General features: G+C 50.1%; 1 protein-coding gene across 1 annotated transcript in view; it reads right to left on the reverse strand.

Annotated features, from left to right (window-relative positions):
• SPATA21 (spermatogenesis associated 21) overlaps positions 1 to 16,086 on the reverse strand; it is a 37,120-nt gene that overhangs the window by 10,160 nt on the left and 10,874 nt on the right. The window contains 3 exon segments of the mRNA XM_053575092.1: positions 2,152 to 2,289; positions 5,236 to 5,324; positions 5,732 to 6,204. Coding sequence (XP_053431067.1) covers positions 2,152 to 2,289; positions 5,236 to 5,324; positions 5,732 to 6,204 — 700 coding nt within the window.

Raw genomic sequence — 16,086 nt, forward strand, 5'->3', positions numbered from 1 at the left:
ACACCGTTCTTCCTCCTCCTTTCCCTGCCTGCCTCCTCCCTCCTGCTTAATCTTTCACAACTTGGCTCAGCCATCACCTACCTCCTCCTGCAAGCCTTCTTGACCCCTTCTCCCAGGCCACTTTATTTATTTATTGACAGAGTCTTACCAGGTAGAGTGATGTGGCATCATACATAGCTCACAAGAACCTCAAATTCTTAGGCTTAAGTGATCCTGTTTTTAGATAGAGTTGCCCTGGGTAGAGTGCCGTAACGTCACAGTTTACAGCAACCTCAAGCTCTTGGGCTTCCAGAGGTTCTCAACCTGTGGGTTGCGACCCACAGGAGCTATATTAAAGGGCCACAGCATTAGGAAGGTTGAGAACCACTGGAAGCGATTCTCTTGCCTCAGCCTCCCAAGTAGCTGCTGGGACTACAGGCACCTACCACAATACCTGGCTTTTTTTTTTTTTTTTTTTTTTTTTGAGACAGGGTCTCACTATGTCATCCTTGGTAGAGTGCTGTGGCATCACAGCTCACAGCTACCTCAAACTCTTGGGCTTAAGCGATTCTCTTGCCTCCACCTCCCAAATAGCTGGGACTTATAGGTACCCATCACAATGCTCAGCTATTTTTGTTGTTGTTGTTGCAGTTGTCATTGTTTAGCAGCTCCAGGCTAGGTTCAAACCCGCCAGCCCCAGTGAATGTGGCCGGCGCCCTAACCACTGAGCTACGGGCACTGCCAACACCTGGCTATTTTTAAAAATGGGGGGCCGGGATCTCACTCTGGCTCAGGCTGGTCCTGAACTCATGAGTTCAGGCAATCCACCCACCTCAGCCTCCCAGAGTGCTAGGATTATAGGCATGAGCCACCATGCCCGGCCTCCTAAGCCACTTTAAACTCTGCTTCTGTATTGGCAGCTAACATCTCCTGGTTTTTTTTTTTTTTTTTTTGTAGAGACAGAGTCTCACTTTATGCCCCTTGGTAGAGTGCCGTGGCATCACACAGCTCACAGCAACCTCCAGCTCCTGGGCTTAAGTGATTCTCTTGCCTCAGCCTCCCGAGTAGCTGGGACTACAGGTGCCTGCCACAGCACCCGGCTATTTTTTTGTTGCAGTTTGGCCGGGGCTGGGTTTGAACCCGCCACCCTCGGCATATGGGGCCAGCGCCCTACTCACTGAGCCACAGGCGCCGCCCACATCTCCTGGTTTTTGCCTGGATTATCTCATTTCATCTATTTATTTATGTATTTACTTTAAGGCAGGGTTTCACTCTGTTGCTCTGGGTAGAATACCCTGACATTGTAGCTCACAGAAACCTCACATACTTGGGCTCAAGCAATCCTCCTGCCTCAGTCTCTTGAGTAGCTGGAACTATAGGCACCTGCCACAGTGCCCAGCTGGTTTTTCTATTTTTAATAGACACAGGGTCTCAGGATCTTGCTCTTACTCAGGCTGGTCTTGAACCTCAGCCTCCCAGAGTGCTAGGATTATAGGTGTGAGCCACTGTGCCCAGCCTCATTTTATCTCCATAGCAGCCTGATGAGATAGGTACTATTATCAGCCCCACTTTACAGCCTGAGAAATTGAGACTGACTGAACTTCAGTGACTTGCCCAAGGTCATACAGCTGGGTTTTTTTTTTTAATAAATTCCATTTTAACCAATCTATCCTTTTATTTTTATTTATTTATTTATTTAGGCTGGGGCTGGGTTTGAACCCACCACCTCTGGCATATGGGACCAGCGCCCTACCCCTTTGAGCCACAGGCATCGCCCTACAGCTGGGTTTACTGAGTCATGGCAGAGCTGGAGCACATGTGAGAGCCTGCAGGGAAGGGAACCTCTGAGATCACTCACACCTTGGGGTCAGGAGGTAGGTCTTTGTCATCTCTGGGTCCCCAGAGCTGGTGCTGAGTAAACACTCAGGGAGCGTAAACTCCTGGAGTCAGGACCAGTTACATAATGTATGGGACTCAGCATAAAGTGGAAATGCCAGACAGGGCTCCCTTGTTAGAGACTATTAGGAATTTCTAGACTGTGATGACAGAGCATCAGATAAAGCACAGGATTCTCCGAGCGCAGAGCCCCATGAGACTGCACAGGTTCTGCACCAGAGAAGCAGAGCTGCTTGGGGCTCAGAGTGAGCCCACTGTCTCCTCTCCCCTACTTACCATTGACATCAGCACTCATCAGGGCATCCTTCACCTGCTCCGGCGTCAGGGAGAAGCCCACCCAAAGCAGGATGTTCTTCAGGCTCTGCGCATCCACCTCGCCGGAGCCATTGAAGAGCTCGAAGTAGCTGCGGAAGGCTGAGGGGAGGCCGGGGTTAGGTGGGGTGGGGGCATTCTTGCTCCCCACATCCATCCCATTTCCCCAACTTCCCTCCTGCCCACCATCCTAGAGAGGCAAAGATAATTAAAGAGTGAAAGCAAAGGCACATGGTCCTCTTCACTCATCTCACTCTGTCCAGGCCAAGGGTTTGGCTGGGATAACAAGAGCTAAGATAACTAGTGGCCTCTGCCTGGCCCCAGAAGCATACCCACTTTAGGACACCCTACTAAGTGCCAAGCACTGGGCTAGGCTTTTTATAGCCATATTCTTATTTATTTATGTACTTATTGATTGATTTTATTGAGTCAGAGTCCCTCTCTGCTGCCCAGGCTAGACTGCCATGGCATCATCACAGCTGACAGCAAACTCAAACTCTTGGACTTAACTGATCCTCTTGCCTCAGCCTCCCAAGTAGTTGGGACTTCAGGTGCCTGCCACAATGCCCAGCTAGTTTTTCTATTTTTAGTACAGATGGAGTCTCATTCTTGCTCAGGCTGGTCTAAAACTCATGAGCTCAAGTGATCCACCTGACTCTGCCTCCCAGAGTGCTAGGTTTACAGGTGGGAGCCATGTGCTCATTAATCAAGCACAGGTGGGAGGCAGAGTCAGGTGGATCACTTGAGCTCATGAGTTTTAGGATATTTGTGAAACTTAGTAAATGTAGAATGTAAATGTCTTAGCACAATAACTAAAAAAACGCCAGGAAGGCTATGTCAACCAGTGTGATGAAATTGTGTCAAACGGTTTATGAAGCTAGTGTATGATGCCCCATGATCATATCAATGTACACAGCTATGATTTAATAAAAAAAAAAAAAAAACCTCATCAGAGTAGAATTCTTAGTCCCTTTGTAAAGATGGGGAAATTAAGGCTTACAGATTAGGTGGCCAGAAACATCTTTCTTAGAGAGGGGGTCTCACTATGTTGCCCAGGCAGGATTTGAACTCCTGGGCTCAAGCAATCCTCCTGCCTCAGCCTCCCGACTAGCTGGGGCTACAGGCAGGCACCACCATGCCTGGCTCCAGAAAGGCCTTTGAATCTAAGTCCATGCCCTAGACCTTGGTGTCTGTAGTCACTTATCCAGATGGACACAGCTTCTGGGATATCTTCAGTTGTCTGGACCAGAGCAAAGGACAGGAAGGATGGCAAGAAAGTCCCAGAGTAGCGCCCACTGGTATAAAAGCCACATACTAATCATAACGTGTGGTGTCTGGTTTTTCAGCCACAGCAAAATCTGAGCATCAACAGAGCTTAGTGACTGGCTCTACCACAAAGCAGGGGTGCTGGTTTGTGTCCCCCAAATTCTTACGTGGAAGCCCTGAGCCCCAGTACCTCAGAATGTGATTGTATTTGGAGATAGGGCCTTTTGAGCGGTGATTTAGGTTAAAACAAGGCCTTTAGGGTGGGCCCTAATCTAACCTGACTGGTGTCCTTATACAGAAAGGAAATTTGGACACACAGAGGGATGCCAGAGATGCATGTGCACAGAAGAAAGACCACGTGAGGACTCAGTAGGAAGGTGGCCCTCTGTGAGCCAAGGAGAGAGGCTTCAGGAGAAACCAACCCTGCTGACACCTTGAGCTTGGACTCCAGCCTCCAGAACTGTGAGAAAATAAATGTCTGTTGTCTCGGCCACCCAGCCTGTGGTCCTTTGCTATGGCAGCATGAGCTGACTAGGATGGTTGCCATGGGCAAGCCACTGCAGTTCTCTGAGCCTCTATTTCTGTATCTGTATGATGGCATAACGACAGGACACCCCCTTGGAGTTGTGGAATTAATCCCGCGCCTGGTGCACAATAGACTTTGTAAGTCTGTAAGCCTCTGACAAACAGCGCTGAACTGTGGAGAAGAAGTAGGCCTAGGATTAGTGTTGGGGCGAGTGGAGACCTGCCACAGGCAGGCATATCCCAAAAGGAACCAAAAAAATCCAGAACTCTCAAGCAGACGTGGTCCCTCAAAAGTCCTGGAAGTTTAACTTTTTTTTTTCTTTTGAGACAGTCTCACTATGTCACCCTCAGTAGAGTGCCATGGTGTCATAGCTCACAACAACCTCAAACTCTTGAGCTCAAGCGATTCTCTTGCCTCAGCCTCCTAAGTTACTAGGACTACAGGTGCTAAACCAATGCCTGGAAGTTTAAGCACCATCGGAGCAAGGCTGTCAGCCCTTCCCTGAGTCTAAGTCAAAGTGGCATGTTTTCGGTGACCTGCTGAAGCAGGCAGGGCAGTGCTGTGCGCAGGACGGTGGCTAGGGGGTTTTAATGCTGCAAGGAGTGCACTTCAAGGGTGAGGTCACAAAGGGCCAGTGAGAGGACCCAGGGAAGGCAGGGGAAGGGGCTCCTGTAGCCAAGAGGGTTGGGGTGGGGGGATGGGAGCGGAAGGACACATCCCTAGTCTTCTAGGGCCAGGACGATGTGCTGAGGAGTAGGGTCACGGAGCTAGCCCCAGGACAACAGAGAAAAGGGCATGGCTCCTCACCCAGGGTGGGTGTTCAAAACTTTTTAACTTTCTGGCAGAGGTGGGATGTGGTGGGAATGGGGACATGTTCAGGCTGGTGGCCTTGTTAAACGGTGAGGGGCTGTCTGGAAAGGAGTCCCAGACCCTGTCTCCCATCCAGGCTGCTCTAAAGAAGACCAATAGAGTGTGGGCTTGGGTTGAGGGAGGCAGAAACACCCCCAAAACTTAAAGCTCTTTGCAGGGCTCCCATCCTTCTCACAGAGAGACAGCTCTGGAACTAGACCTCGAGGCAGAGGACACAGCATAAACTCTGGCTCCCTCACCCAGTGCCTGCTGTGCTGTCCCCTCAGGCCAATTGCAAGGCTGTGGTGGTCCCTGGGGCTGCTGATCTGCACAATACCCCACCCACCATGCACCTGCACACCCCACAGAACCAAGGGTTCTGCCTGAGCGGGACTCCCTGCCCTCACCTTCCTCCTGTTTCAGGGTGAGATGTTCCTCGGGCCTCTCCTCCCAGTTCTGATACCCCTTTAGGAGGCTGTGCTCTTCCGGCTGCTGCCTGCAGAGGACAGAACCCCGGCCCAGGACAACATCCAGCCTTTCTCCCTTGCCCAAAGCTGTCACTGATAGCTAGGGAGGGCCAGGAGAAGATTTGGAAGACAGGAAAAGAGAGTGACACAGAGAAGAAGGAAGGCAGAGCAGAGGGGGACTAGAGGAGGAGAGACCCCTTCAGAGGGAGTCAGAAGGAGAAAAGGGGTCAGAAATGAAAAAGGGGACAGAGAGAGGGCGATACGGAAGACACAGAGCTGGGACAAATGGAGAGGGGCCAGAGTGAGGAGAGAGAGACACACAGGATAGAACAAGCAGGAAGTCATGGAAGAAGCCCAAGGGACCAGAGTCTAGGTCAAGGCCCTGGCCTTGGGGAGCCTTTCAGAGGTGGGTGGGTGAGTGGGTGGTGGCTCCTACCGTGCGTTGGCGTAGCTCAGATTCTTCTCGCTACTCTGGTACAAGAGTTCTGTCCTTCTCCAGCCCAGGTCCAGGACAGGGACTGGCAGTACTGGGCCAGGCACTGAGGCTGGGACAGGGGCTCCCATAGGGGCAGAGACTGGTCCTGGGGCTGGTGGCCAGCCCCATGGTGGGGCAGTGGCAGGAGATGACGAAGGGGTCTGAGACAGGGTCAAAGGCAGGCATGGGGCTGAGTTGCTGAGAGGGACTGCAGTGGGCACAGGGGTCAGGATCCTGGGGGACTTGCGGGATGACGACGCCCTGGCCTTTGAAGTCTTCCGATGGGCGGTCTCTGCCTCCTCTACCTCCAGTAAGCACTTCATGAAGCCCTGCCGGAGACTGCTGGAGTTCTGAGTCCCTGCATCCACCACAGGCTCCTGAAGCTGCCTCTGCATACAGTCCAGCTCCCGCCTCTCTCCAGCATCCCTCACCTCCTGGGGACAGGGGAAGGCATCCTGGAGGCCTGCAGCTGGCCTGACTCCCACAGAGCTTCTCCCTGCTGCCCACTCTCTAGGGATCCTCAAACTGCTCCCTGCTCTCTGAGCCCTTGGAGGATATACCCTAAATCTCACACACATCCCACTGGGCTCCCACCCCGTGTCCTCCCCCCCACACTGGACCTGGCACCTCCCAGCTCTGCAGTCTTGAGCGAGCTACTCCTGGTCCCACCACTTGACTTGTTTGACCTCCAGAACAGAAGGTAAGCACCAGGTGGACAGGACGTTGTCTGCCTCATTTATCCACATTTACCCAGCAACCAGCACACAGCAGGCACTCAATAAACTCCTTTCATTCAGCAAACCCAGACATTTCCTGCATCTATATGCTCCCATCAGAAGAATGGGCCTTCCTCAGCCTGCCTGTGATGAGGACAAGCCTAGATTCTCCCAAAGACTCTGCACTTGCCACACACTCTCTCTTCCTAAAGTGTAAGCTTTACTTTCTCCACCAATATATTAACTTCCTTCTTTCAAAACAAAAACGAAAACAAACCTTCCTGACACCAAACTCCCTCCAGCTACCACCCCAGGTCTCTGTTCCTTTTTTATCACAAAATTCCTTGAAAGAGGCCAGGTGCAGTGGCTCAGGCATTCTAATCCTAGCATTCTGGGAGACCAAGGTGGGAGGATCACTTGAGCCCAGAAGTTTGAGATCAGCCTGAGCAAAGGCCCCATCTCTACTAAAAACAGAAAAATGAGCTGGGCAAGGTGGAGTGCACCTGTAGTCCCAGCTACTTGGGAGGCTGAGGCAGGAGGAAATCTGGAGCCCAGGAGTTGGTGGTTTGAGCCCAGTGAGCTATGATGATGCCACTGCACTCTGTTGCCTGAGCATCAGAGTGAGACTCTGCCTCAAAAAAAAAAAATTACTTGAAAAGAGTCGCTTGTTCTCTGACTTCACTGCCCTCCCATCTCCCATCAGGCTTCTGTCCACAATCCCCAAAACTGTTCAGGCCAAGGCCCAAGGCCACGATCAGATCTCTGCCCTCATCTGAGCTGACCTCTCAGCAGCATTAGACACAGATGACCACTCTGTCCTTCCGGAAATGCTCTAGATACCCACCCTCCCCGGCCACTCCCTGGTCTGCTTCCAGGGTTCCTCATTACACTTGCTGTGGAGACCCAGGACTTGTCTTCTCTCTGCTCCCTGATCCGTATCCACCCCCCACACCTCCCACCCAAATGTCATCCTCCTTCCTGTGACTCCATTTTCTCCATGTTTCTTTGTCCTTTCTAACACCAGACATTCTCCTTGATGTCCTTGGGTGTCTAGAACAGGACCAAAGCAGAAGTGTTGGGTTCCTTCTACTGCTGCCTCCCCAAGTCACCATCTCAGTAAATGATGCCACCTGTCCTTGGGCCCCAGATCTAGAATCCTTTTTTTTTTTTTTGAGACAGAATCTTAAGCTGTCACCCTGGGTAGATTGCTGTGGCATCATAGCTCCCAGCAACCTCAAACTCTTGGGCGCAAACGATCTTCTTGCCTCAGATTTTCTATTTTTAGTAGAGACGGGGGTCTCACTTTTGGTCAAGCTGGTCTTGAACTCTTAAGCTCAAGCAAGCCACCTGCCTTGGCCTCCCAGAGTGCTAGGATCACAGGCATGAACCACTGTGCCCGGCCTAGAATCCTTTTTTTCTTTTCCAACTTTTTTTTTTTAATTGTGGTAAAATACATATAACATTTATCATCTTTATCATTTTGTTTTTTGTTTTTGAGACAGAGCCTCACTATGTCACCCTCGATAGAGTGCTCTGGCGTCACAGCTCACAGTAACCTCAAACACAATAACCTCAAACTCTTGGGCTTAAGCGATTCTCTTGCCTCAGCCTCCCATGTAGCTGGGACTACAGGTGCCCGCCACAATGCCTGGCTATTTTTTGTTGCAGTTGTCACTGTTGTTCAGCTGGCCCAGGCTGGGTTTGAACCTGCCAGCCTCAGTGTATGTGGCTGGCACCGTAACCACTATACTTTGGGGCGCCGAGCCCCTCTTTATCATTTTTAAGTGTACAGATCAGTGGCATTAAATACCCGCAGCATATGCACCCATCACTGCTGAGTCTCTCCACAGCTCTTTTCATCTTGTAAAACTGAAACTTCATACCCATTAAACAAACCTCCCTGGGGGTTGCCCATAGCTCTGTGGTTAGAGCGCTGGCCCCATGTAGCAGGGGTGGCAGATTCAAACCTGGCTTGGGCCTGCTAAGTAGATTAAAAAAAAATAAAGCTAAACAAACACCACCACCACCACCCCCGTTACCACCTCTCAAGTTCCTGGTAACCACCATTTCCACTTCCTGTCTCTGTGAATTCGCCTAAGTACCTCCTAGAAGGGGAATCACTGTGTCTTTCTATGATGGGCTTATTTCACTTAGTATAATGTCCTCAAAGCCCATCCATATTGTAGCATGCATCAGAATTTTCTTCCTTTTTAAGGCTGAATAATATACTGTTGTATGTATGGACCACATTTTGTTTATCCATTCTGTCAATGGACACTTGGGTTGCTTCCATGTTTTAGCTATTGTAAATAGCTATTGGACACATGAGAGTACAGATATCTCTTTGAGACCCTGCTTTCAATTCTTTGGGGTATCTACCCAGAAATGCAATTGCTGCATTATATGGTAATTTAAAAATGAAATTTAATATTATTTATTTATTTATTTTTGGAGGCGGCGTTTCATTCTGATGCCCAGGCTAGAGTGCAGTGGCACCAGCCTAGTTCACAGAAACCTCAAACTCCTAGGCTCAAGTGATCCTCCTGCCTCAGCCTCCCAAGTAGCTAGGACTACAGGCCCACCACCAGGCCTGGCTAATTTTTTCTATTTTTTGTAGAGATGGGGTGTTGCTCTTGTTCAAGTGGGTCTCAGACTCTTGGTTTCAAGTGATCCTCCTGCCTCAGCCTCCCAGAGCACCAGGATTATAAGCATAAGCTCTTACAACTGGTCTAATTTTAATTTTTTTTTTTTTTTTTTGAGACAGAGCCTCAAGCTATCGCCCTGGGTAGAGTGCCGTGGCATCACAGCTCACAGCAACCTCCAACTCCTGAGATCCAGCGATTCTCCTGCCTCTACCTCCTAAGTAGCTGGGACTATAGGCACCTGCCATGACGCCCAGCCATTTTTTGGTTGCAGCCGTGATTATTGTTTGGCGGGCCCAGGCTGGATTCGAACCCACCAGCTCAGGTGTATGTGGCTGGCACCTTAGCCTCTTGAGCCACAGGCACTGAGCCTCTAATCTTAATTTATTGAAGAACCACCCTACTATTTTCCACAGTGGTTATACCATTTGCATTTCTACTAGCAGTGAGTGCACAAAGGTTCCGATTTCTCCACATCCTTGCCACCTGGGTTATTTTCTTATATATTTTTAAAATTCCTCTTTCTCTAACCTACCTCTCCCACAGGGAGCCCACTGACAAGTCCTATGAGTACCACCTCCAGAATCCCTGTGCACTTTCTCCCCCGCTGCTGCCCTGGTCCAAGTCGCACCGCCATCCAGTGGTACACGTCCACAGTCTCCACCCTGGCTCACCCCCAAGCTCCCTGCTGCTAATTCCATGTGTTTCTGGCCCACATCGGATTATCTCTCACTCTTGCCTAAAACTCTTCAATGGCTTAGCTTAGACAAAAATTTATTACCAAACCCTCACCCTGGCCTTTGAAACCCTCACTAAGCCCTCTGCCCCATTCCCCCACTGGGACTCCTGCTGGGCTTGGTCTTGACCAGTGACTTAGTGCTGCTGCTGACACTGTCTAGAACACTCATGTCCCCTCTTCTGTCCAGTGGCTCACTTTTTGTCATTCAAGTCTTTTTCTTTTTCTTTCTTTCTTTTTTTTTTTTTTTTTTTGAGCCTGAGTCTCACTTTTAGAGTGCCCTGGTGTCACAGCTTACAGCAATCTCAAACTCCTGGGCTCAAGTGATCTTCTTGCTTCAGCCTCCCAAGTAGCTGGGACTACAGGCACCTGCCACAATGCCTGGCTAGTTTTTCTATTTTTAGTAGAGATGGGGTCTCACTCTTGCTCAGGCTGGTCTTGAACTCCTGAGCTTAAGCAATCCACCTGCCTCAGACTCTCATAGTGCTAGGATTACAGGTGTGAGCCATCACACCTGTCCACTCATTCAAGTCTTGAAGAACTGTCATTTCTTAACTTGAGTCTGCTTGGTCCCCTCTCTTCAAGACTGCTGAGTATCCCTCCACTGCCTCCCAATCGCTCCCTCTTAGTGGCTTGATTTTCTCTGACACATTATCGTTTAAGGCAAAGCTGAATTTATCTGTTTACATGTTAGTCTGTCTGCCCACTGGACTATAAACTCCATTCACCCGTCACAACTGGGTTTGGTATGCTGTCCTCAATAACTTTGTGTTCTTTGAACGCTGATGATTCCATTCTTCTCAGTGACATCCAAGAAGAAAAATAATAGCGCGGATCAAGTTCTCAGCAAGAAAATAATCAGCCCAGATGGGAGATGTACCTTGCTTCCAAAGTCTCCTTTGATTATTTTCCTGAATGAAGGGCAAATGGGCAATTTCAGTCAAGCTGAAGACAAGTGCTTTAGTTCTGGGGCTCTCACTCCATAGTGAAGGAGTCCAGTCTCACAGTCATCACCTCTCCCATGGCCCTCTGGGGACCATAGGGCTGCAAAGTCCTAGGCCTCTGGCCCCCCCTCTCAGAAACTGAGCCCCAGCGCAGGTGGGGGTCTGTCTCACAACGTCCACCGTTATCCCAGGCCCTGCCACCAAGCCTAGCTCCCAGCAGGCTCCCAGCCTGTGAGCGAAGGATGGTGTTTAGGCCCTGATACATTTCCAGCTTCTCAGCCCCTCACACCTCCGGATTCCTCTCTCTGTCTTCCCCAAGCTCCTTCCACTGGCAACACATGTCCTGGACGTGCTGTCGTGCCAACCTCTGTGCTGCCCTCTCGGCACTGCCCTGCTACCCCTCAGCCTGCAGAGGTCCCTGGACCTTCAGGAACCCTCTGTCTACCTGTGCCTCATGTAGAGTCACTCAAATGCAGGGGTGCATGAGTCCACCTCAGCCTCAGTATCTATTCTCAGGCCCTTGCCTCATGCAAAGTGTTAAGAGGGACACTGGAGCGCCAAGTCCAAACACCTCACTCCAGTACTGTGCAGGACTGTTCTCCCTGTGGCTGTGGACCAACTGGTTCTCTTCCCTTTCACACTGGAAGTTCTCAAAAAGAACTGTAGAATGTGCTGGGAATGCAACATCCTGAGATAGGGAAGGATTGGCTGGAACACCCCCGGCTCTGGTCCACTCTCTGCGTGAAAATACAAGGTCCTTCAGGCAGCGCCTGTGGCTCAATGGAGTAGGGTGCCGGCCCCATATGCCAGAGGTGGGGGGTTCAATCCCAGCCCCGGCCAAAAAACTGCAAAAAAAGAAAAAGAAAAAAATACAAGGTCCTTTGATGCTTTGGCCCAGCCCCGAGTGGGCTGCTTTCTGAGGTCCCCCAGCAATGGAGCACACTTGACAAGCCTCCTTCTGTCCCAGGCAGTGTTCCTGAGCCGTGGAGAACTGGTTCACAATGAATCCCAGGCTTCTGTCCTCCCTCCATGTAAGTGATAAGCCTGAGTCATGTAACTTGCGTGTGGGTGCTCTGCCTCACCAGCCTCAGACAAGTCGGAAATCAGTGCACAGTGAACCTGCTTCCCATCTTGGAGGCTTCCTATGATGGCCCAGCTGAGCTTTCCGGTGCCCTGTTATAGCCAATATAGCCAACATTCTTGTCCCACAAGGCCTTTTCCCCCATTGTCACCCCTTGCTCCTTGTTCATTTCCATCTCTGTACCTTTTTTCTTTTCTTTCTTTCTTTCTTTTTGAGACAGAGTCTCACTGTGTCACCCTCAGTAGAGTGCTGTGGCATCACAGCTCACAGCAACCTCAAACTCTTGGGCTTAAGCGATCCTCTTGCCTCAGCCTCCCAAGTAGCTGGGACCACAGGCGCCTGCCACAACGCCTGGCTATTTTTTTGTTGTAGTTGTCATTTTTTTTTTTTTTTGAGACAGAGCTTCAAGCTATCACCCTGGGTAGAGTGCCGTACCATCACAGCTCACAGCAACCTCCCAACTCCTGGGCTCAAGGGATTCTCCTGCCTCCACCTCCCAAGTAGCTGAGACTACAGGCGCCCGCCACAACGCCTGGCTATTTTTTGTTTGCAGCCGTCATTGTTGTTTGGCGAACCCAGGCTGGATTCAAACCTGCCAGCTCAGGTGTATGTGACTGGTGCCTTAGCTGCTTGAGTCATGGACACCGAGCCGTTGTAGTTGTCATTGTTGTTTTGGCAGGCGCAGGCTGGGTTCGAACCCGCCAGCCCAGGTATATGTGGTTCGGCACCCTAGCCACTGAGCTACAAGTGCTGAGCCTTCATTCATTTTCAACGCATGAATATATTTGGATTTAAGAAAGTCAGTGACTAAGAAATATCCTGGCAAAGATGATGATATTCTATGATTTTTTTTTTTTTTTGAGACAGAGTCTCACTACGTCACCCTCAGTAGAGTGCAGTGGTGTCAGAGCTCACAGGAACCTCAAACTCTTGGGCTTAAGCGATTCTCTTGCCTCAGCTTCTCTCGTAGCTGGGACTACAGGCGACATCTCTGTATCTCTGCTTGTGCTGGTCCTGCTGCCTGGGTCTGCTTTATACTCCCTGGCTCTGTCCATATTCCATCCCCTGGCACGGGCTAATGTCAGCCCTCCTCTCCGGAAAGCCTGCTTGATGACTTCCAGTCTCCTTCTCTAAAAGCCTGCAGGATCTCTTGCCCAGGTCCCCTCATCTTTTCTAGTCCTGCCAACTTAGCTACACCTGGTGGAGCAGGGCCCTGTCGCCTACCTTACTTGCCTCGTCCCTCCTATCCTCACCCTATCCCTTCCAGCACACAGCCAGACATGCCACAGACCCTCAGGACGTACTTTCAGAATCCATCATGCCCTCTCCTCTCCTCCCGCCCAGTCTCCAGCCCAGGCCAGGCATATGTTAGGGAAAGAGAAAGAGGAAACACATACACTGAGAATATTCCTTCTTATCAGTGCAGAGAAGCACCTTTTATTATTCCCATTCATTCAGCTATCCAGCGAATTCCTACTGAGTACCTATTATGTGCTAGGCATTGTTTTAGCAAAGAGTAGTGGATACAATAGAGAGGCTGCCCTCATGGAGCTTTTATGCTCTAGATTATGAATAGCTTGACAAATTAATAAGATCATGTTGATCAAATTATAGGTTGATCAATCATAGGTTGATCAAATTAATAAGACCCAGATAATAAAACAAGGTAATATGACAGAGCAAATGTGACTGATAGGCTATTTGAGATCAGGTGGTCAAGGCCTTGCTCAGAAAGTGGTATTTACCTAGCATTCAGGGAGGCCGAGGCAGGTGGATTGCCTGAGCTCAGGAGTTCAAGACCAGCCTGAGCAAGAGCAAAACCCTGCCTCTAAAAAATAGCCGAGTATTATGGCGGACGTCTGTAGTCCCAGCTACTTGGGAGGCTGGGACAAGAGAATTGCTTGAGCCCAAGAGTCTGAGGTTGCTGTGAGCTATGGCACTCTACCAAGAGCAGCAAAGTGAGACTCTGTCTCAAAAAAAAAAAGGAGTGGCGCCTGTGGCTCAGTTGGTAAGGCGCCTGCCCCATATACCAAGGGTGGCGGGTTCAAACTCGGCCCCGGCCAAACTGCAACCAAAAAATAGCCGGGCATTGTGGCGGGCACCTGTAGTCCCAGCTACTCAGGAGGCTGAGGCAAGAGAATCGCTTAAGCCCAGGAGTTGGAGGTTGCTGTGAGCTGTGTGAGGCCATGGCACTCTACCGAGGGCCATAAAGTGAGACTCTGTTTCTACAAAAAAAAAGAGACATCTAAGTTGATACATGAATGATTCCATGGGGTCAGCCATGAGAATATCTATGGGGAGTATTTCAAGTGTTGGGGTAGCATTTGTAAAACCCTGAGGTGGGAATAAGCTTAGCACATTCAAGGGCTGGAAGTTGGACTGGAGTGGGTAGACATAGGCCTTTTGAGCCTCAGTGAAGATTTGGATTTCGTTCTAAGAGGATGAGGCTTGGACCAGGGAAATAGGAGAGGGAGTGGGGAAGGGATGGATTTGGGATTTATTTTGTAGGTAGTGCCAGACAGAGCTTGTTGATGCATTGGGTGTGAAGGGATTGCAGAAGGACAAAGAGGGATCAGAAGTGATTTGGAGCTGCTTGGCACGAGCCCCTGAGTGAAAGGCAATGTCATTTGCCAGATGAGGAAGACTGCTCTGGCCAAGTCTTTGAGAAGTGACTCAGCTAGTAAATGAAAATCAATTAGGCCATTGGAATATGAGCCTGGAATTTAAAGGCACAGCTGGCCTTAGAGATACGGATTAGGGAATGACCAAAGAGATTGGATGGGCTCAGCCAAGGAGAGAACGGAGATGGGAGAGGAGAAACCAGCAAGGAGGGGAGGGGGAGAAAGCCACTGTGTCACCCAAGTCTTTGAGGAAGGAAGGCTCTGTAAGGATGGTGCTTTTCCATTTCATTTAGCCAAAGGGAGGTTGTGATGACCTCATAAGAAACCTTATATCGGGATAGGAAGACTGAGGAAGGACAAGCAGGTGGAGCTGGTGGAGGAGGTTGACTCCTGAGTGTTGGGCTGTGATGGGCAGCAAAGAGGTTAGTATGGACAGGGGGAGGGGCTGGTGTTTGACTTTTAATAATGCACACACCAGGGTGGCACCTGTGGCTCAAAGGAGTAGAGCACTGGCCCCATATGAGGGAAGTGGTGGGTTCAGACCCAGCCCCAGCTAAAAACTAAAAAAAAAAAAAAACAAAAAAATGCACACACTAACCCATGTAGGGGTTGCCATGGGTATGATCCTGCAGAAACAGGGAGATAGATCATGTGTAAGGAATGGGATCTAATGAATGAAGGAGGGGAACCAACCATTGGTGGGGATAGGAACACCCCGCCACGCCACCACCCCCCCACCCTGGGCACAGCTTCCATTGTAGCCAAATAAAGGGAGGGGAAGTGGATTTGGGACTGGCTTTTCTCATCTGATTCATTTGTCTTTCAGTGACACACAAGGGGAGATGCAGCGCATGGGGGTGCGGTTTGGAAGGGACATCCTGGGGTAGAGGAGGATGGTGTGGCAGGGAGCACCAATGATTACCAAGAGCATCGGGCACAGATGATCATTGTTGCAAAATGAAACCCATCAACAAGGCTCAATGCCCGTAGCTTAGTGGGTAGGGCGCTGGCCACATACACCAGGGCTGACAGGTTTGAACCCAGCCTGGGCCTGCTAAACAACAGTGACAACTATAACAACAACAACAACAACAAAAATAGCTAGGCATTGTGGAGGGCGCCTGTAGTCCCAGGTACTTGGGAGGCTGAGGCAAGAGAATCACTTAAGCCCAAGAGTTTGAGGTTGCTGTGAGCTGTGACGCCAAGGTACTCTACTGAGGCAATATAGTGAGATTCTGTCTCGAAAAAAAAAGGAAAAACCCATCAACGACACAAAGTCTTCTCCAACTGCGCGGAGCTGCTCTCAGGGTACGTAGCTGGCTGGATTCAGCCAGGGTTGGGGTTTTGCAGGTACTGGCAGGGTTTGGTCATGACCTTGTATATTTGCAAGTTGCCGAAGCCAGACAAGGTGACTCATGCCTGTAATCCTACCACTCTGGGAGATTGAGGCAGGAGTTCGAGATCAGCCTGAGCATGAGCAAGGCCCCGTCTCTACTAAAAATAGAAAAGAAACCCAAACAAATTTAGCTGGGCATTGTAGCAGATGCCTGTACTCCTAGCTACTTGTGAGGCTGAG

Source organism: Nycticebus coucang, chromosome 22, assembly GCF_027406575.1.
Source record: "Nycticebus coucang isolate mNycCou1 chromosome 22, mNycCou1.pri, whole genome shotgun sequence".
Taxonomy (NCBI): domain Eukaryota; kingdom Metazoa; phylum Chordata; class Mammalia; order Primates; family Lorisidae; genus Nycticebus; species Nycticebus coucang.